This window comes from Haliaeetus albicilla, chromosome 12, assembly GCF_947461875.1.
Source record: "Haliaeetus albicilla chromosome 12, bHalAlb1.1, whole genome shotgun sequence".
Lineage (NCBI taxonomy): Eukaryota > Metazoa > Chordata > Aves > Accipitriformes > Accipitridae > Haliaeetus > Haliaeetus albicilla.
In genome coordinates this window covers 27,560,963-27,581,629 of record NC_091494.1, presented here as the reverse complement: position 1 = coordinate 27,581,629, position 20,667 = coordinate 27,560,963, and the positions used below count along the sequence as shown (strand labels likewise).

Sequence of the window (20,667 nt, the reverse complement as noted above, 5' to 3'; positions counted from 1 at the left end):
CGACAAGTACACAAAGATACCCACAATAAATGCCAGCCCTTGTTAGCTGAGTAAATTGTGTGCTTAGCTGAGTCTTAGAGGAATCTTTGCAGAGTAAACACTGCCAGTACTATGTGCGAGGGTAAATATGCGAAGAATACGCAAAGACATGAAGAACGACTTCAGAGGAATGCAATTGAGTGGCATGGAATGCAACTCTGCTAATGGAAAAGCATTGCTAGACCTGGGCTAGTAAACTGAGCTCGATGGGCATGCTGAGCTCCCCCTGCCATTGCTGCCGCAAGAGTCCCCGCGTCTTCTCTTCCCCCAAGTTAACAGTCTTCACGAGATGAGCGCGAGTCCTCATCCAAGTTCTGTTTCTTTCCAAACATGAACCCAGGGCAGCTTGCAAAGCTCGTTCTCACTCATTAGGTTTTAATCTTTAAAGTTATCTATGGCATCCATCACAGGAGGTAATAATAGCATTTGAGTAATTAAAGACGTAACTCAGATAGGAGGGAGGTGCAGTATGGTTGTGTTGGCTGCACAGGGGTGATGACTAGTCAAGACTTCAAGCCAGAAAGAGCAGCCCAGCCTTCACCCTACCCTTAAATTCTGCTTGGAGGCATGAGGCAGCACAGTTAGCTCAGCGATAGACCTCAAAGGCAGTTGAAGCACATGAAGAACAAGTCACAGACTCGAGATGAGTTGTTACCATGCTGCCACCTTCCTTACAGCACTGGCAAGGACAGATATCTTCCTCATCAAGGTCTTATATTTGCGCTTTTGATTAACCTTTATAATAGGACAAGGTGGCTGCAGTGACCATTTTGTTTGTGCTTAACAGCTTTCTCCTTCAAAACACGAAAATTCTGAGCAAAGCTCTTGCAAAACATTGTGCATCAAAATATAGACCTTGGCAACGACTGAGAAACAAACACTTTGGCTATGTGTCCTTTGCCACCACTGATACAAAAACCAGCATTTTGAGAGCTAATTCAGAATGCCTTTCCCATTGCTTTTGAAGCAACCCAAATGAAGCCCTGCTCTGTAGCTAACTATATTTCCTTTACAAAGTTCTGAGTATCAGTTTCTCATCTCCCTCCCAGGTTTCCCCAGTAACACTTTCAATATGACTTACACTGATGACAGGATGATTGAATCCAAATCAAAGAGATAATGCATTTGACAGCTTGCTCATCATCAATAGGAGATTAATTATTTTAGTCTATGTGAAGGAGTTAATTTAAATGCCAGAAATAGGAGCATAGGCCTTGTTTAAGTTTCTTTCATCGTTATTTCTGTTGGCTGCCCCTCCTATCCCTATCCTTCCACAGGGTAGCAGCAGGGAATCACTGCCCAGGTTAGGGATGTCCTGACACCGCAAGGTGGAAAAAAAGGAATTCCCTGCCCCATGCCCAGGGCAAAGCCTACTTCCCTGCAGGGCAGAGGAAGAGGGATCCAGGCCCAGCCCCTGATGGTTATTCCACACCATCTAGTGGCATTAGCTCACCATGCAGCTCGGCTTCCCACCACTCCATTGCCAGGCAGCGTGGGATTTGCCTGTTGAGCTCAAGTTCACAGAAGCCTCTTAAACAAACCCACACGTTTCTTCAGGCTGGTTTGTCCCCTCATCGGTTTTTCTTCCGTTCTTAGGCACTACATTTAACTAATTAGTCAGGCAGTAAATAAAAGCAAAACTGTACTTCAACCAGCATCCTGAACACACATTGGACAAATGCATGCCTGCCACACAAAGCTTGTAGCTTTTTCAGGTAGGACTTCTTGTTTCCCAGACCAAGGCGGAAAGCCTCTGAAACCATTAAGCAGCGCTGCCTGCTCAAGAAAATAGAATAATGATGCTCCGTCTTGTGTGTTCTCAGAGTGATTATGATCAAGCCTGCTTTTAGCTAGGTGATTGCTAAGACTACCACAGCAGACAGTGTTAGCACTAGCCATTCCTGCTGCTGTACAGCTTTCTGCTCCAGCTGCAGGCCTAGGAGACCTGTGGAAAAGATGACGTTTCTTTAGAACATAAGCCTTTTCATGGCCTACCCAAAAATAAATTTGTTTATAGCAGCTATGAACAGGCACTCAGATTGGTCATTTTCTTCCTTAAAAAAAAAAGTTTTAAAAAAATCCCCTAGGCTTTATAAAAATGCTTTTTAAACTACTTAGTAACAAAAGCATTTTCTTATGCTGGAAGAAGCTCAAAGCTTCAATATCTTTTAACAAGGCAGTCAGTCATTCAGAATGGAACCAAGTGCCCTTGAAAGCAATTTGCAGACATGAAGATAAGGTTGTCCAAAACATATCTTGGGATCCAAGCAGATTCCTTGGTTTAAACTTCAGAAGTATCCCTAAAAGTGCATTCATTCATAGCTCTTTGCACAAGACACAGTCAAGATGCTGCGACGCTTACCTTAGTTTCTGTAGCTTAGCATTCCCATAAGTAACAAGAACATGGTTTGCAAGAGCCATTGAATAAAAGTATTTATTTTAACATGTTTGCAGAACAACACATACAAAGTTCTCACCATATCTGTGAGCAAATTACCCTTTTACCCCATATCTACAGATGTAAAACATTTATTTACTTGCACTACAAAATAAAGTAGATCTGATGTCAAGTCACCATTACTCATCATATCAGTATTCTTGCTTCGTTACTATGAAGGTTTGAAGATTGAAATGTTTTCACAAGCTGATATGCATATTAAATAATCAAAGGTAATTCTTTCAAGAAGAAATCCATATTACCAAGCTGTTGCTAGTTATAATAAAATATGAAATGGCATAGAAACACGCTTAAAGTGCGTTACTGCATCTAAATAAATAGCAGCATTTATGCCTCTTCAAAACAGAGGACCTGACGAGGAAGGGATAGTAACCAGGACAGAAGTATTTTGCCCTATAAAAAGAAAAAAAAAAGAAAAAATACGCAAGGCAAAAGCCTTGTGTCATTAGCCTATAAAGATACAGCTTAATAACAAGGGCTTCATACATACGAGACAGAAGGTGTTCTTCAGAAGTCCAGAGGACACAATGGCAGAACCTCCCTACATCTATTGAAAATATACACACCCACACATAGGCTTCTTTGGGATTGCAAGAAGTATCTCCCATTTAACCATTGCCTAGCACAGGCCGTTACATAAATATAAGCCTGTAGTGATTGTTAACAAGGCAGTTTTTATCAAGTTTATCACTGGCAGCAGATATTACATCAGTCTGATAAAATCAAGAGGATTCCAACGCAGTAGTACATTAAGTTCATGGCTTTCTTCGCCTAAAAAAGGAAAGAAAAAAAAGCCACAAACAACTTTCAGATTTTACACAGCAGTAGTTTTCCTTAGCAGTAGTCAATAGCCTATTTACTTATTCTGCTGTATACGTCTCTCACACCTCCTATGCCAAGAAATGCAACAATTAACACAAGAAAGCTAAAGAGCTTATTTATCAAGAAACACTTGTATTTTGCTTTCTTTTTTAGACAACCATGAGCATAAAACAAATTTTTATTTAAATTATTTAATAAGTTTTTAATACAAGCTCCAACTCAACACAGAGGCAAACTAAAGGATTTACTACTGTATTACAAGGCTGTAAGTAGCAGTAGCCACCTTGAGCAGGTCCCAGTTTCTAATAAGAGATGTAATAAAGTATATGCTAGCATGATGAGAGGCACAAATTTGTCACCTTATCTGGAAGGGGGATTACTGGTTTCAGATACTCTCCAAAATATCCTTCCACCGTAGTTCTAAACTTTTTGGATTCCAAATGCAGTAAGTTTAGTTGATTTTGGCTTCATAGAAACCTCTTTACCTCTTCAGCCCCTCTCCTGCCTGTAAACATCTCTTGCAAAACTGCAAATTTTATTCCCCTGAGCTGAATAGGTGACTTCCAGAGCACTGCCAGCATCTATGTGCAAGAGGACAAATCTGGATATTGAATTCTGTTCTGCAACACCTAGTTTAACAAAACTATCTTATCTGAAGCATTTCTTTTGTCAATAAAGTGTTTTGTTAGACATGGGGGCTCAAGTGTTGGGCACTAGCCTTACAAACTGCAGGATCATCTGGATCTTTTGCTAGAAGTTGGGACTTCTGATTTGGTAAGCTTGCATTTATGTGTGCAACCGCCACTGATCCCACCATGGGAAAGAATGGTAAGACAGCCCTGAGGAATTCAGACTGTTATCTATGCATTTGAAAAAGCAGAAAGTTTCTTCTAGCATGACTAGAGTCCATGCTTCCTTAGCAGGTGCCTTGACAATTACACAGCAGGTAGCAGCTGGAATATGAGCTACATTCAAGTATACCATTAGGTATATCCCACAGTTGCCTCGGTTTCCTCCTCCCTAAACCATATTGAAATGAATAGTAAGGTATTTGTAACCTTATTTAATTTAAATTTATCTAAAGATATAAAAATGAATACATTTTACTACATCAGCACCTGACAGAGGCTAGGGAGGCAGAAGAAGAGGGTATACAGCTTAGCACCTTGTCCTTGCAATCCCTAACCCTATGCCAGTCTGGACCTGCTAGGCATCCTACAGTTCCCACCTTTTCACAGTCAAGATAGCACAAGATCAAACTTGACATTCTGCTTACTACACTGAATGCCAGACTTTGACCCAGAAGACAAGTTAATATTTCTGCTTAGAGTCTCCTACTGATCTACCCTGTCACCAGTTTCCAACATTGAATAAGTCTGCTTATCCTACAGCATTAAGGAGGTATGCACCCCAAACCTAAAGCAGGAAGGGCAGCAAGGTCAAGGCGGGGGGGGAGTTCTCACTTTAGATATTGTCAGGAAAGAGATCACAATGCCCCAGCTACAAAGGAGAGCTGCACTTACTTGGGCTGAGCATGATGCTGATATCCAGGTCCAAGAGCTGATCCTGCCCTCATCTCCACTGCCACGGAACACTAAGACACAGAAAATCAGTCTTCACTGCTAACCCCCCACCTAGCTATCAGCATTACCCCAAATTCTCATCCAGACCAAGCATGAGATGTCCCCCTTCTTCCTTTTTAGCTTACCCTGGTTTCTACATCAGTCCACTCAGAGTCTGCAGCATCCTCAGGTGGGTCAGGATTGGAAGGGGATGATCTTCGCTTTCGACTGAAAGAAGTATATGGGGAAAAAAAAGAAGTTACAAGTGTCATGTATTTTGGCAGATTCTCATACAGGAGAGAATACATTCATACTTTCTAAATAAATACCTTGGTCTCAAGCAGCAGACCAAAATTAAAAGCAGCTACAGTATCTATAAAGCCTCTACGAGTTACTCTTACATGATTTCAAGTTAGATGCAACAACTTTATGTTCAATTATTTGGACCAGAAGCGGTTACATATGCACAATTGAAGTTGCATATCTCCAGCAGTGTCAGAACCTAAAATTAAGACCACAACTCACCCGGTTGGAGATTCTTGCTTTAGAGTCTCTATCTCTGTGAACTGTACAGCCTGTCCACCACCCCTGGTTTTGAAAACATCGCCCTGGAAACAAAAAGCAGTTAAAGTAGTTAAGGTACAGTCACTAGGTCAGTATGATAGCTACAGCACCGGTTTCACATGAAAACTTAGGTGCTTACAACTGTCATTTCCTTGCAGGTTAGTAGCCAGCTAGCATATGTGCACAAATACACTCTGCCCCGTTGTATATCTTCTCTTATTAAACACAGGACAATAAAGAGTGAACACCATCTATTCTGATGATCATGCAAGATACCCATAGACCAGTCACTATGATGACAAAGATTTCTGTATGATAATGATGACCAAGTAATACTACAGAAAACATGTCATAGGCTTAGTTCCATTCCACAGCATGAACAGATATGTGGTCAGCTATGCAAGCCTTTGCTTTTGGCAACATCGCTGGAATGTACAAGGTTACCTTACAGGAGTAAGAGCTTTTTTTAAAACTCAAAGAAAAAAGACAATATTGGAAGGCCTGTGACTGTAGGAAAAATAAACCAAAAGCCTCTTGCTACAAATTACGAAGAGGTCTCAGTTTGCCTTAGGTAAGTACAGTCAGTGTTTTGGGACACAAACATTGCAAGCTTTCAAAGTGTAGGCTGTCTCACCAATTTGTTTGTCAGTTGACTACTAGAAATTATGTCCTGGAGCATTCGAGCATCCATCACTGCAGCAAGCTTACTCATACTGCTAGTGGAAATCAAATAATATCACTCCAACAAGACTGACTCCACAAGATTAGCTGCAGCCACAAGTCTAAGAAACTTTCATTACAAATGGATTATTGCATTTTACTAGAGGAAAAAAAAAAAAACCAACAAACCACCTTAATTACTTTCAAGGAAAACAGTGACCGAGATAAACAAGCTTGTAAAGGTTTTTATGAAGTAATGACAAAGTTCAAGAAAAGTATTTTCAGACTCTAAAAGCTCCCTTAAATCCAACTGCACAAAACTTTCAAATCAAATCTCTTAGAAGATTGAGTCAAACATACCCTTTCACAAGCCAGTAAGCCCGTAACACAAATACATTGCCAGAAATAGGTTTTGACAGGGTTATCACAAGTTTACAACAAAGGCGTTTGCTTTACCTTAATTAGTTTTGTTTCAATCTCCCCATCAGAGGCTAGCTCCTGGTGTGTCAGCATATACTTGTCACACTTAGCTAGTGCCTTTTCACTTGCAGCCGCTACTGTGATGGCATGAGGGACATGTGGCTGCATGACTGTTTCAGTGGGCAGATTAGAGGGTGGCTTATGATCTACCCATCTCTCCCCAGCTGAGCGCGACCGTCTGTGTCTGAGGCGAACTGGAGGTGCATTCTGATCAGAGTGGAAGAGAATCAGAAGAAATCAGCACACAGTAAATCTCTCGGAGGTTATCATTAGCAGAAGTGAACTTTGCAGGTCTGGTTAAGATACGTTTGTATGAAGATCAAAGCTTTATTCCTAAAGTGTTTTCAGAGTGCATCCTGAAAGGCACCATTACCAAGAGCCTTGCATAAAATTATTAACAGATTATTTCTGTGCCAATTCCCATTTCTTGTAAATTTTAGGTAAGTGTTATATCCAATCTCTTGCATTCCATACCTAGTAAGAGTTTCCTCAAGGAGGATATTCCTCAAGAATATATTATTTTTGGTAATGCTTCTCCTGAGTTTCCAAATCAAAACAGATTGCTACAAACATATTAACCGACCAGAAAAGAGACATTTGTTTCCATGAATGCATTCATGAATCAAAATGTATTTTTGAGGTAGCAAAGGAAGCAGACTGAGTATGGATTGCCAACATCTCTAAAGGATGCAAGACCTCATAACATTTCTGAGTAAATAGAGCAGAGGAAGCATCCCCTGCGCTAGTGCTATCACTTCTGAACTCAGCTGTTGGAAATCCATGAAAAATGATTGAAGTTCTTGTATTTTTATTGTATGAACATTATTGTCAGTTGCTCAGGAAAATCAGAACATTCTGAAAACTTGTTTAAAAACAAAAACCTGGGTCCCTTCAAGATCTTTGAATGGGCTTTTGAAAGAGTATTTGTAGACTCTCTCTGTTCTATTTACACACTAATTTGAGACACCTCTGAATCATGGTGAGGTCAATATCCCAAACCTATGAATGCAAATCCCATCCACTGTATTTTCAGATGATGAGCATCAATTAGGATTTCTTTGACCAACAGACAAGAGATTGGCTGCACGCTCTACAGATAAAACCTCTTACAAGGCTAAAGCAGCTCTTAAAAATTAAACATATATAGGGAAGTGTGGCTTTCAGCAAAAAATCTTCCATTAAAATAAAAAAAACCCCACAACATCCCCCGCCCCCCCCCCCCAAAAAAAACCCAAAACACAAAACACACTTCAGTACTTTCTTCCCCCACTTTTAGTGGGCAAGTACTTATTTCTGTTGACGGCTTTTTGAAACAATTCTGCCAAGGTGCCTTAGAAGTTATGTTGTAAGGAGAGGGCATGCTACTACTGGTCACATTTTACTGTGGCAGAGACCACATCCCTTACTCTGCTGACAGTGGTTCATGTATTAGTTAGTTGGAATAGCATTTGCTTAAAAGCATGCCCCTGACTTCAAAGGCCCAGCAAGTGACAGAAATCTTGAGAATACTCTCAAAAATAAATTGTACCATGATAAACTTTCCTCCTCTTTAGAAGCTCTCTCAAGAGGCTGGAGTTGTACAATTCTCTTCGATTTACCTGAGCCACTGTGACACCACTATAATGTGATAGAGACACCACCAATACAAACATTTGCATGCACCAGTTTAATGAAGAAAAAGTCTCCCACCTGTAAGCAAAGCCCCCAGTTTTAACGCAGATGTGAAAGTTAGGGAAGACTATTCTAAGAGAGTGAAAGTTAACAGTCTCACAAGTGAGATGTTTGTCCAAGCACTATGTCCAGTAGACATTTGCAGATATGGCTTATAAGACCACCTTTTAAGCTGCCCAAACAGACTATGGTAAATTACAGGCTGCAAGATAGATCTGAAGAGACAGACACAAGTTAAAACACAAGGACATTCATAGCTAGAGAAAAAGTCTAGCTAGTTCAGCATTCCTTACCAGTGCCATCTAGGTGCCAGCAAGAAATACACACACTGCTTTTAAGGAGTTTCCAAACGTCAAGTTAAGAAGTCAAAGAGAATGAGTAGACTCATTTTCGAAACAGTACTGTCCTATGAGAAATACATTTAGGGGAAAACTCCAATCTATGTTAGGGGTGCTCAATGTAAGGGAGCAGTTGTAATGAGCTTTTAAGTCAGACTAAGCAATGCTACATTTAGCTTTTGACAGGAGCAGCACTAACCCTGCAGCATTGATCCTCTTCTATTTCTAGCTCATCTCTACGCCTGGGAACCTCAATGACTCCAGTCCAGCACATCCCTCGCCTTCTGTCTGAGGTGTTATAGTCTCTACTTTGTTCTGGTTCTTGTTGTCTACTCCTTGCATTAGAAGTGCCACTGGTATGCTTGTGCGAAGGGGTTTTCTGCTCCCATTCCATAACACAGGATGCCACAGAAATGCTGCTACAAGAATTAGAACGTCTATGCACCTGCGGGTTGCTCATGTGCCGCTGTTAGAGACCCAAGTAATAAAGTTACTAGAAGGCTAGAGAGAACAGGAAAGAAATTAGCAAACATACAGAACTGTCAACTTATAAGGCAATAAAACAATGAATACTGACAATGTGCAGGATGCCAATTCAGCTCTTCAAGCTTATTGTTTTGGAGAGGTATTGTGTTGCAGTGACAGCATCAAGAATCAGCTGTTCCTCCAATACTAGAGTAGCATTAGAAGGTAGGAGCACGAATAAAGAGCACTGATAAATACAACAGGAGACAAAGAATTCAAAGCAAGTTTAAGTTAGGCAAATTCTGTGCTTGGGAACTATTTTCTAGCCTCTAAAGAGAATTGGCCTGCACTTCAGTTCATTCTTATAAATATTCTTTTCCCTATATCAAGAAGTGTTTTAAAGGCAACTTACGGGTGCTGGTGAAGGAGACACTGATCTCTGAACAGGCTTCTCTCGGTCTCTCTCCCGTGAAGGTCTCTCTGGTTTTTCATTTTTTGGTTCAGTAACAATAGCCTTCAGCTGCTTCAGTTTTTCATCTTTGACCCAAAGTTTGTTCTGCATCTCCAGCTGCTTTGCTGCTACACGACGCTCCTACAAAGACAAGTGAGGACAAGCATGAAGTACGTTACACGAAAGAACAAGCAATTGTGCTGAAGGTTTGAAGGGAATTGCATATTCCACGTGGAATGAAATTCTTCCCCACTGAGATACAAGCTATTGGAGATAACGACATATCAAGCTAAAGACTTTCCAGATTATAAAATAATACATTTGATGCCATAACCATTTTGCTTCCTAAATTATGACAAATGGAAACATGTCCAACTATAGTTCTATCAATCATCCTGAAGTAGTAAACAGTCCTGCAGTAGTAAAAGTTAATCCCTCAGATTTCCTTTCCTTATTGCTTGTCAAGTGGATAGCTGAGCAAGAGTTTACATGAGGATAAAGGGGAAACCCTGTCACTAGGCTTCTACCGAGAACCCACAGAACAAGGGAATCACTCCTTAGTTAGAGTGCCACTAACCCAAAAGAACAAATTCTAGACATTGAAATGAAGTGACACAGTGCTTAAGAGGGCTGCTCTAACTGCACCAAAAGTCCTTGAGGAATTTATTTTATCATACCATATTTATAAAATTTAATTTCAAAATGTCCGTTCCATGTCCATAATTAAAGCCAAACACACCTCCATTCTTAATGGTACTACTATATAAAAAACCATCACAAAAACAAGCCAGCCAGCTCCCCCCAGCATTGCTCCATTACCCATTTCTAATAAATATGGCAGTGTACTTACACACTCCTTCTCCCATTTCATGGTTGTTTCTGCCACCATGCCTTGTAATCGTGCCTCCAACCTACGCTTGTCAGAAGCCTGACGTTGCAATTTCTGGCTCTTGCTTTCTAGTTCTTGCTGAAGATTACGCTTGTCTTCTTCATAAATTGTTGCAGTTTTCTCCAAAATCTCAATCTGGAGGAAGAGAGGAAGGACATGGCTATGCTTTTTAGAAGTGCAACCATCTAAGCGCAGAATTGCTAGTTATATTTGACTGTTAACATATACTAGAATATATTAGCTGTTGTGCAAATACACCCAGAGAAATAGTCCACATTCTAAAAGGTTTCAGAAATTTTACAACTTTAAGTTGCCCTTCTTAATGTATTAAGAAAAGTCTTACCTCATAAGAAAAGCCAAAAAACTAAGTGTTCAGTAAAGTTCCCCACAAAATACTTCTAATCTTTTTTCTGATATCCACCTTGCAAGCAACTTCAGATGTCCAGAAGCTTGCTAAATGGTACATAGAAAATGCGTTTTGTGCTTAGTTTTAGACAATGAAAAAAACTCACCTTGTATTCCAAAGTTTTAATTTTCTTCTCCAGGCGTTCTAGCTCCATTTTCTGTCCTGCTATTGTTTTCTCTTTCTCAGACAGTTTCCCTTGAATATAGTTTTCCTTGGATACAATACTGGAGTCAAAATCTTGCAGCATTGTTTTAAATGCAAGCACTGCAAGAGAATTGATATTTTATCTTCTCACCATATCTCTATAATATCAAAAGCAGTTCTGTTTTTCTCCTACCAATTTAACACTACCAGCTATTTCATTACCTCAAAAAAAAAGGGGGTTTTAAGTGATCGATCTAGACAAGATTCTTATCTCATGTTGGCACAGAAGAGATCCCTTGAGTAGCAGTAATAAGGGCACCAAAAAAAAAAAAAATCTAGTTCCACACTGATATTCAAATTCTTACCGTTTTTGGCAAACTCCTCTGACAACATTTGTCGTAGTTTATGGCGTTTTTCCAGGACTTCAATAAGCTTTGGAAGTGTTTGATCATCATTAACATCCAATAGCTCACATGAAGGCAATGGAGGAAAGTTCTGCAAAAACATTTCTGAAACAGATTGCTCTTCTGTTTCTGCAAGATTAAAGCCAAGAAAGTCTGTCAGCAAGCTACAGAACAGAAAAATTCCATTTGACAATGCACACCCACAGATCATTCATTCCACAGTACCATGAAGTAGACAGAACTTAGAATAATTAATGATAACTAGAAGTTTTCAGAGGAGATAACAGTGTGGAGAAAAAAATTAAATGTGGCATTCTTGATTCATTGCTTTATAAAACTTCCAGGCAACTCTTGATTTCTAAAGTAGGCCCTAAGCATACAGAAACATCAAAATATCATCTTCAGCCCAATTTCCTTTCAGGAGCTGCAATAATGGGACCATGAATTCAGTTCATCACCAATAACAAAGAATTACCTCAATACATACACAGCAACTGGGTTTATACTACAAGTAGCACTGCAGTATGAGAAGAGCAATGCCTATTGCAGAGAAGGCACACAACTAGCAGTTAAGTGAAGTTCCTTTTGCAGTTCCAAGGCTCAAATAATTTGCTTTAAAATGGCCTTCAACTCCTAACAGAAAAAACTGTGCTGTAATCTCCTAGCATTCCAGCATTTACCTCCATTTATTGGGCCACCCCGCATCTCCAATTTCCGGGAGAGTTCCTCTCTGAAGGCCTGATTCCTAAAGCGCCGTCCTGGTGTTAAGCCACAGAGCGGTCTATCAACAGGTCTTGCAACTTCAACTTCCTGGGTCATTTCTGCAAAGCGCATGACTTGCTACAAAAGAACAAAAGCAAGCTTAACAACAAAACTAACCAGAAGCAGTCCAATGTAAGTTTGAAAGTGATATTTTTAGGTCAATATTAGAGGAGACATTATCAAGCTATAATCTCAAGTAGTTCCCAGCTAGATAGCTTGTGATTCTAAAGTGGAGCATCCAGAAACCTTCCCGTAATAGCTCCCCAACCTCAGTCCCAAGGAACCATGAAACCGACTGTGCAGATAGCTGAAGTTTTGCAAGTACTGTCATAGTAGGGATTAAGCACCTAAATATGGCTATTTGGACTTCTGCAGGTAAGAGAAACTTTTCCTATTTTACAAGCAAGTAGCAGTTGTCATTTTTAAGAGGAAAAACAAGACTTAGAGGGCACATTTGCCCTACAATATTGTATTTGATTACCTGATGTGCCCAAGCAACAAAAATTCTTTCCTCTCCTCTACTAAAGAAGTACAAGAATTCAGTGATAAACATGAAAAAGAGGAAGGAATGAGGTAAGATCTGCAAGGAAGTTACCAAGCTTTCCTCGTAGTCCTCAGCTTTAGGGTTAACGCACACAATCATACGCACTTTTCCTTCACCATCAAAATAGTTCTTGAAGAGATGAGTCAGTTTGGAATCTCTGTACGGAACCATCTTAAAATAAAGTAAATGAAAGATCTAGTAAGCTTTCATTATACCAGATCTTCATCAGATCAATAGATAATTAGATAATGGGTTGCATACCTTATTTGTTCCATACATCTGGTTTTCCCGTAGAACTTCTATACATGTTCTTAATGTCATTAGTGACTGATTAATATTACCTTAAAAAAAAAAAGCAAACACACACAAGACAAAAAACTCTATAAGCAGCCATTTGGATCATGTTCCCAAATTATTTAGCAGTTTACTTAAGAATAAATTGCCTGGACTTAAGTTATTTGTAACAAATATAACTACTCTAATTAACTGAAGTATCAGAATAACTGCTACTAAAAACTTTTGGTTTCCAAACTGGAGGATTTAAGGTCATCAGATCAGACAACTGAACGTCATAACAGAACCCTTCAATTGTTCCTATGATGTGTTTACTAGGAGACAAGACTAATATGAGCATATATTAGCACATAAAATTACCAGGCTCTCTAAAAGGTGGTACATACCTGCTTCTCGCAACCTGTTACCTTCAGCTTTTGTTCTATTAGTTCTTTCACTTCCAGCCAGATCAACTAAAGACAGCTGGCTTAAAGTGATCTGTTCTTTCTCCTGTTACAGAAAACAAATTATGTTAGGCTAATGATTAGCTCTATATTCCTTCTAACAGGGTGGTGGTGGGGGAACACCCCACCCCCCAAACCTAAACCAGCATGCACACTTAAAAAGAGTATGTGTTGCGCCTTTAAATAAAGACTGAGGGTGTTTTTCTAGCCCTTAGTGCAAGAAGCTGTGCACCACTAGCTTTTTTTGTGAACAAGTTTAGCAGATCCCTTCTGTCTTGGGCCACAAGGTAGATATAACAGCTGTGCTCATTCAAATCCTTCAAGTTTATGATTAGCAGTTTTTGCTCAAAAGAAGTAGAGGTAAAAATCAAAGGAATAAGCAGCTTCGCACTCTATTTTAACGCCCTACTTTCATTCTGTCACAGACTCGAACTCGAATAATTTTGATTTCCTTCAAAGTGAAATTGCTAACGCTCAAGACACAGTAACTGTTTCAGTAGGCCATGCTGCAAGGCTCACCACCTTTTCTAACCTACATATATAGATGCATACGCGCGCAGAGCTCTCCTTTTAATGTCCTCCCCTGGAATTCACCTGTAGCACATTATCTCCATCTGCATCCAGGGGTGCCTGAGCCAACTTTATTATAAAAACACTGTGAGAGCGACTAGATTCTCGATTCAGCTGAGTGTTCGCAATACGCCGCTTCTTTTGACCTGTTTAGAACAACAAAAACAATCCCTCCAAAAACCTGTTTTATTTAACAGACTTGCCACCTGGCAAAGCCAATTCTGTTTTCAGCATAATACCATAAAGGATTACACATCTGTACTGAATTTAAGAAGTTATATTCTAAGATTTACCTCTCCAAAACACTTCAAAAGCTTCTTCTGTAGATTTCACCTCTACTTCTGTGCATCCTGTGACATACATGTTGTGATTCTGGTCCTCACGAAGTATTTTGGACTGTGGAGGTCTTAAGGACAAGGAGGAAATAAAACAAACAAAAGAACACTAAAATTGAGTGGAGTTTTCTGTACAACATCGTGCCATGCAAATTTTCTTTTGTTTAAGTACAAAATTCAGACTGGACATGTCAATTATCCATACAGCAGGTGGAAGAGGAAGTACAAGTACATGGACACACATTCAGCCAAGATTAGTTACATTTCAGCTACTGCTTTAATTTAGAAGTTAGGTTTAATTGCAATTCTCATTGGAAATCATGGGTTTGGGTGGCAGCTATTGTTTTTCTACATGCATACAGAAGCAAGATGGCTTCAACAGCGTTCGATATTCACTAGTAAAGCAAGAAGAGATAGGGAGTCTGCATTTATTTTCTGCTTCTACTAATAGGAAATTTCACTTTTCAATATTGGGAATAATATGCTTATGCACATACATAAAGTCACCATTTCGCACAGGAGTGTTGCAACTGTTCCACCTACCAAAAAGACAGGGTTAAAAATATTAAGTCATTCAGCTTGTGTCTAAAATCTTGTCATATATAATATACTGTTGTTTCCATAAATAGAAATAACCCCAGATTCTCCGTAGGCTGATTTTTGGACATAAGCACAATACTAAACCAAATAATTTTATTATTCTTTAAAAAGCATTCACAGACATTCAAACCCTTTTCAAATCAGTACCCTGGAGACAGCTTTTGAGGTTTCAGAGACATAGCATGTTTTGCTGTAGATAGTCTTTGTAAATCAGCCAACTCCTTAATTAACACATGTACCGTTGGACAGGCATAGGGCTTTCTTTAATGGACTTAGAATTTTAAAAAAATGTATTCTAAGTTCAATTTGCAGACTGTTTTTTCCGACAGTCTCAAGATTTACCGATTTTAGACATCAGCTAAATACACACCTTTCCAAAAAATACTCGGAATTTCATTTATAAGACAATTCATTTCTGTTTTTATGGAAATTACTAACATCGAGTGAAATAATATGCAAATTTGCATTAACTGTAAAGCAACAACAAAATAGCTACTTTTGCCCAATACGCTGTTTCCAGGAAAAGTGTCAGCTAAGGAGTGGCTTACTCTACAAGTTGCAGTCACCTGCTAGGAACAGTACTCACAGAATAGCACAAATAGACTTAGAATCTCAGTGGGATACAACACACTGCCTAACAAATTAAATATTTGCTTATTAATCTCCCATTATAATGGGGAAGGCAGCACCAAGTCTTAGCAGCAACAGAACAACCATCAGTACTTGGCACACTTAAATACTATTGTCTGGATTCCTTTGCCATCACCTTTTTCACATGATTTTTTTAGGTGATTCCCATGAATTGAACCAGACTCGCCAAGACTACAGCTGTAAAAACACTATAGTTCCCCCCAAAGCATAACTGAAGTAGGAGTAATAGTATTCATAAAACTAACTTTGGTTTTATAGGCTCAAAGGGAGCTTCCTCCAAGAGGTCATATATGTAGTTGTTGTAGATCTCAATATAGGAGACAAAGACACTGTAGACATTATCTTCATCAACTTCTTCCACTTTGCAGTGATCTTGCACATTGATCATATCAGCAAATTCTGGATCTATTTGCCGCCTGTTGAACACACACAATAAGTGATTGTAATGGAGCATCCACAGCTAGCTAACATGTCAGACAGGGACTATACAGTTAAAAAGCAAGTCTACTAACAGATAGCGTGATTTAAGTATGGAAGTGCTCACACTAGCAATTAACAACAATGCATCCAGTCTCATTAGATTAAAAAAAGCACTCTGAAAAGTTTAAGTAGATAAACTTTCATCTGACACTGCTGTACTCAGCTGCAGTAAGAAATGCCTTGCAAAATTCCTGGATAGTCAGCATTTCCATCCTCCATTCAGAAATCCCACTATTTAGCAAAATATCCCCAAGTTTAACTTCCCAGTATTCCTATTCAGTGAAGTCACAGCATTTTACTCATGGGTTAACAGGTACAAAAAAATAGACTTCTGTTGCCTGATTCTAAGTCTTCTAATCTAAATACATAATTATGCAATTGCTCAAACCACATGAAATATACTAGCTTTCCATTAATATTTTTATTTTCTTTCTTCAAGGGAAGGATAAAGAGACCAAGGTAAGTTAAAACCACAATTTCAGAACAACATTTACATTGACTAAATTCATTCTGCATGTTACAATAGTTACTTACTTGCCAGATGGAGTTTTTGGAACAGGCATGGCATCTCTTTTCTGGCGCTCTAATAGAGCATCTACTTCACACTGAACATCCACACCATTCTTGTCATCAAGCTTGAAAACCTGAGCAGTGAGTATGTTTAGACAATATAATGAAAAACACTAGAGAACATAAGGTGTTAGCCAGCAAAACAAACTACTTGATCAAGCTGTCTAGCAACCAGAAAATACCATGCCCCTCACTAACGCTTGATCTGCTGGCTAAAGTGGAGTAGATCTGACAGATAATAGGTATTTCCAAGATAACAGTATTTCTTAAAAGCTCCCAAGCTAGCATGCTACCAAGGAAAAGACTTTCAGTACTATTTCAAATATATTTAGATACCCAAAATCCAGAGATGTTTGACCACAAGAAAAGCCTCACGTCTTCATGCCCTGTATTATTTTAGATATGGTTTCCTGGGGCTTTTGTATCTTGTGGCAGGATTTCATTCTATAACTCAGCTTCCTCTTTCCCTTTTTATTGTTTTAAAAAAGTTAATTAAAGAGTGAGTGGCAATTATAAGGATAGCCAGACTGTACATCTTCATGAAACATCCCTCCTAGCTGCTATGCCTGCCTCCTTAGCCTTACTCTCCACATCTCATGGGAGTGGGTTTTTTTTTTTTTGGTTGGTTTTCTTATTAAAGTGCTCCAGTCACATGACTAGACAGGAGATAAACACTTTGAACAGAACATTTTGTGTAGGGTTTATAGGCTGTTTTAAGCAACGGCATGAAGAATTTAGTGCAAAACTACTCACAAATCGCTTGGCCTGGAATGGTCCTATGCTGTTGAAGATCATATCCAAACACCGTGGGAGAAGTCCTCCATCACCAGGAGATCCTGTCATGGTGTGTGTTTTCCCGCTGCCTGTCACACCATACGTAAAAAGGAGACCTAGGAGGGACAGGAAAGTCATGCCATCACACTTGCTGTCTCAAAAGAAAGCTCAGTTATAATTACACGCCCTGTCTTTCCCAGTGTCAAATGTATTTGGAAAAAACAATGACTCCTTTTGAACAGTTAACTATTCCAGCCCATCAAAGCCACTGTCATCACTAGTGTTTGCATCTCATTGATGGCCACTTCAACTATAACTGACAGTACCTATCATCGTCTCTGGGGAGAGAGCGTTTGGAAGCCAAAATGGAAGGAAGCCACTAAGTCCCAGGTGTAGAGGGCTCATTTGTTATGACTGTTACTGAGGAGTCTGACATAAGCCAGATACTGCAAGGACAAGCACCATGATATTGAACCATGCCCAGGAGATCAAGCCCTACAAATTAATTTCTGTGGTCAGTCTTTATGCGGGTAAGTCATCCCTTTCTGCAGAAAAAAAGCTTCTCCAATTAATGGTGTACAAAAAGATGAGACCTTGACACAAGTAACATGCACATCATAACAAAGGTAAATAGGTTTAGAAGTAATGAAAGGCAGGAAGACCTCCCAAGGATGTTGTATAAGGGAGCTATTCTCATTGCAAACAAGGTATACATGTTTTTACCTAGACAAGCTAGGAAACCTTGAGACATGTGAAATCATAGCAATATAAGAAACTGCACGGTAGACATACAGAAAAGTGGTAGAGAATAAGGACTTGCTCACCATTTTTCCCACGAATGAGATCTTCCACTAGAGGTTTAGCCACTACATCAAAGAGCTCCTTCTGAACAACAAGGGTGCCAAACACTTCTTTAAATGAATACTGTGTCTGAAGAAAAGAAGATACAGTGTCCTAAGCCTTAAGTTTCCCTTTAAGAAGTCCATTGTTTCAAAGTGCTTTGTTGTTTCATACCTTAGAACTGCTTTCCATCAGCTTACCAGAATGATAAAGATTCTACTTTAGGATTATACCAGTGTTTGAACATGGGCAGTTTCTCCAGTGTAACTATTCTGAGAATAAGCTGTGCATAATGAAGAGTAGCAACTGTCTCATTTTCACAGAGCTCAAGTCCAGAAATAACCATAACGATCACAAAGCCTGGCATCCCAGTGACTAGAGAATCTCACAATTTACAGCTTCAAGCTTGAATTTCTGTTTGTGCTCCCACCATAATCTACACAAGCACTGGGCAAAGGAACACCCACAGTGGCCACAGTTGAGTTGTTCCAGTATTTAATCATTTTGTTTTAAGCTTGTGTCTTTTTCCAGTCTAGCCTCAGTTTCCAGTCATAGGTTTTCAGTATACTTTTTTTTATTTTGATGAATCTGGTCACTTTTCAATCAAAACACCTCCGTATGTAAATATCTGAACTGTAAGTTTTTGAGCAAAGGTTTGTTTACCAATCTTTTAATTAATCTTTGCCTATTTTATTTAAGCCTTTGAAGATCACTTTATGTACTTCCTATAAGAATTTCCCATGCTGAAATCAGAAACAAAGTATTCTACATCCCAACTAACTCCCCCCCCCTCTTAGAAACACCATTACCTTGCAACATTTTGAGTTACAGCACTGTGTTGGCAACCTGCGGTTAACTGTTGCACTACCAAATCATATTCTGTGCTACAATACTCTGGCTCCTCATTCTGTATGCATGATCTAAAGCCTCCTTTTCTAGTAAACATTTGTATTGATCAAGTAACCATATGAACTATCCCGTGACCCACTGCCTACTCTTCCACAATTCATGACATTTTACCACTTTGTGCACATAACCTACAGCTTCACCCCCCACCCCCGTATTCTGTAAATAAGGAAACATATTGCTTTTTGCCCAACTTAATTTTGGGATAAATCAACCGTTAATTCATTTGTGTCTGGTTTAGCTTAGAGCTGGTTTCTTTCAATTAATCCTACATAGAAATGTCCTTTGAGCAGTCTAAATGTTTGCCAGCTTTGCTTTTGTTCTTCTCACCCTCCTCCTCCGCCCTGGAGAAGCAGCCTTGTCGTATATGGAGAATATATTTGATGGCTAAGGGTGCATTTTTGCTCTAGATGGTTTCCTGGGTTTGAAAATTCGCTTTCCTAAGTGCGCAAACTGCTGATTTGCACGCTGCAGGAGACACCCCAAGCCAGCGGAAAACAGCCACAGCAGGGAAAAGGACCTCGATTCCCTGATTGCAGGCAGGCCCTTCAACCGCTCACAGCTCCAAGGCAGAGGGCACACGCTCACGGACTCCCCCGCTGCCCAACCCCTCCCGCCCCAGGCCATTACCTCCCGGTACTCCCCGTTGCGGAATATCCTGTATCCGTCGGGCGGGTGGATCTGCACCGTGGTCTCGTTGATCACCTCGATGCAGCACTCCTGGTCCGGGCGGCTGAGCGGCCGCACCCTGCAGTACACCTGGGGAAGGGGACGGGGCAGGGGACACACACACAGAGCCCGTCGTCCCTCAGAGCAGCCCCGAGGGGCGGCAGCAGGCCGAGCCCCCAGGGACCCCCCCACACCGGGGGCCAGCGACCCCTCCCCGCCCGGCGCCCCCGCCTCAGTCGAGCCCGGCGGCTCCTCACTCACCCCCACAGGATCCTTCAGGCTGGGGTTGGACGGCTTCTTCACCGCCGGCCTCCGCGGCGTCTTGGCCCTACTGGGAGAAGGGGGGAGGCGTGAGGGCCGGGCCGGGTCGGGGCCCGCCGCCGGACAGGGGCTGGGGAGGGGGTTGAAGGGGTGGGGGGGCGACTTACGCCGCCTTCATGTCGCGGAGAGCCGCGGCGGGCGGAGCCGAAAGTCGCGATCGAGGCGGGAGGAGCCGAAAGTCGCGATAGAGGCGGGCGCTGCCGTTCAAGCTCGGCGCTGCCTCCGACCGGCCGCCCGCGCGCCCGCTGCGATTCAAATCAAACCAATCAGCGGCCGCGGCCCCCGCGAGCGTCACCGCGCAGCGCGCGCCGACGTAGCGGCGACGCCCTCCACCCCAGCCCCGCCCCCTCCCGCGGCGTAGGCTGCAAGCGTTGCCATGGCGACGTCAACGGGCGACGCCCGCAGCCGCGGGCGCCCCCTGCTGGTGCCGGCGGACCCGGGGCGGGGTTGGGGGGGGCGGCGAGCCCCGGTTCCGCGGGCCGGGGGCCTGGGAACCCCGAAATCAGGTGGGACCGGGCCCGCGGGGAGCCCCGGCGGCCCCGGGGCCTCGCTGCG

At 41.2% G+C, this 20,667-nt stretch overlaps 1 protein-coding gene across 1 annotated transcript; it reads right to left on the bottom strand.

Annotated features, from left to right (window-relative positions):
- Positions 1-2,459: 2,459 nt before the first annotated feature.
- KIF23 (kinesin family member 23) lies at positions 2,460-20,388 on the bottom strand. Its single transcript, XM_069798691.1, is given in 25 exon segments — positions 2,460-3,268; positions 4,843-4,913; positions 5,028-5,109; positions 5,407-5,489; positions 6,562-6,792; positions 8,794-9,062; positions 9,065-9,095; positions 9,472-9,651; positions 10,361-10,534; positions 10,912-11,069; positions 11,315-11,482; positions 12,034-12,193; positions 12,711-12,830; positions 12,921-13,000; positions 13,340-13,442; positions 13,991-14,112; positions 14,260-14,372; positions 14,799-14,840; positions 15,798-15,968; positions 16,567-16,676; positions 17,356-17,492; positions 18,201-18,306; positions 19,753-19,881; positions 20,053-20,122; positions 20,220-20,388. Coding segments are annotated over 25 exon segments (2,937 nt in total). The 5' UTR covers positions 20,231-20,388; the 3' UTR covers positions 2,460-3,252.
- Between the last annotated feature and the right edge of the window lie 279 nt (positions 20,389-20,667).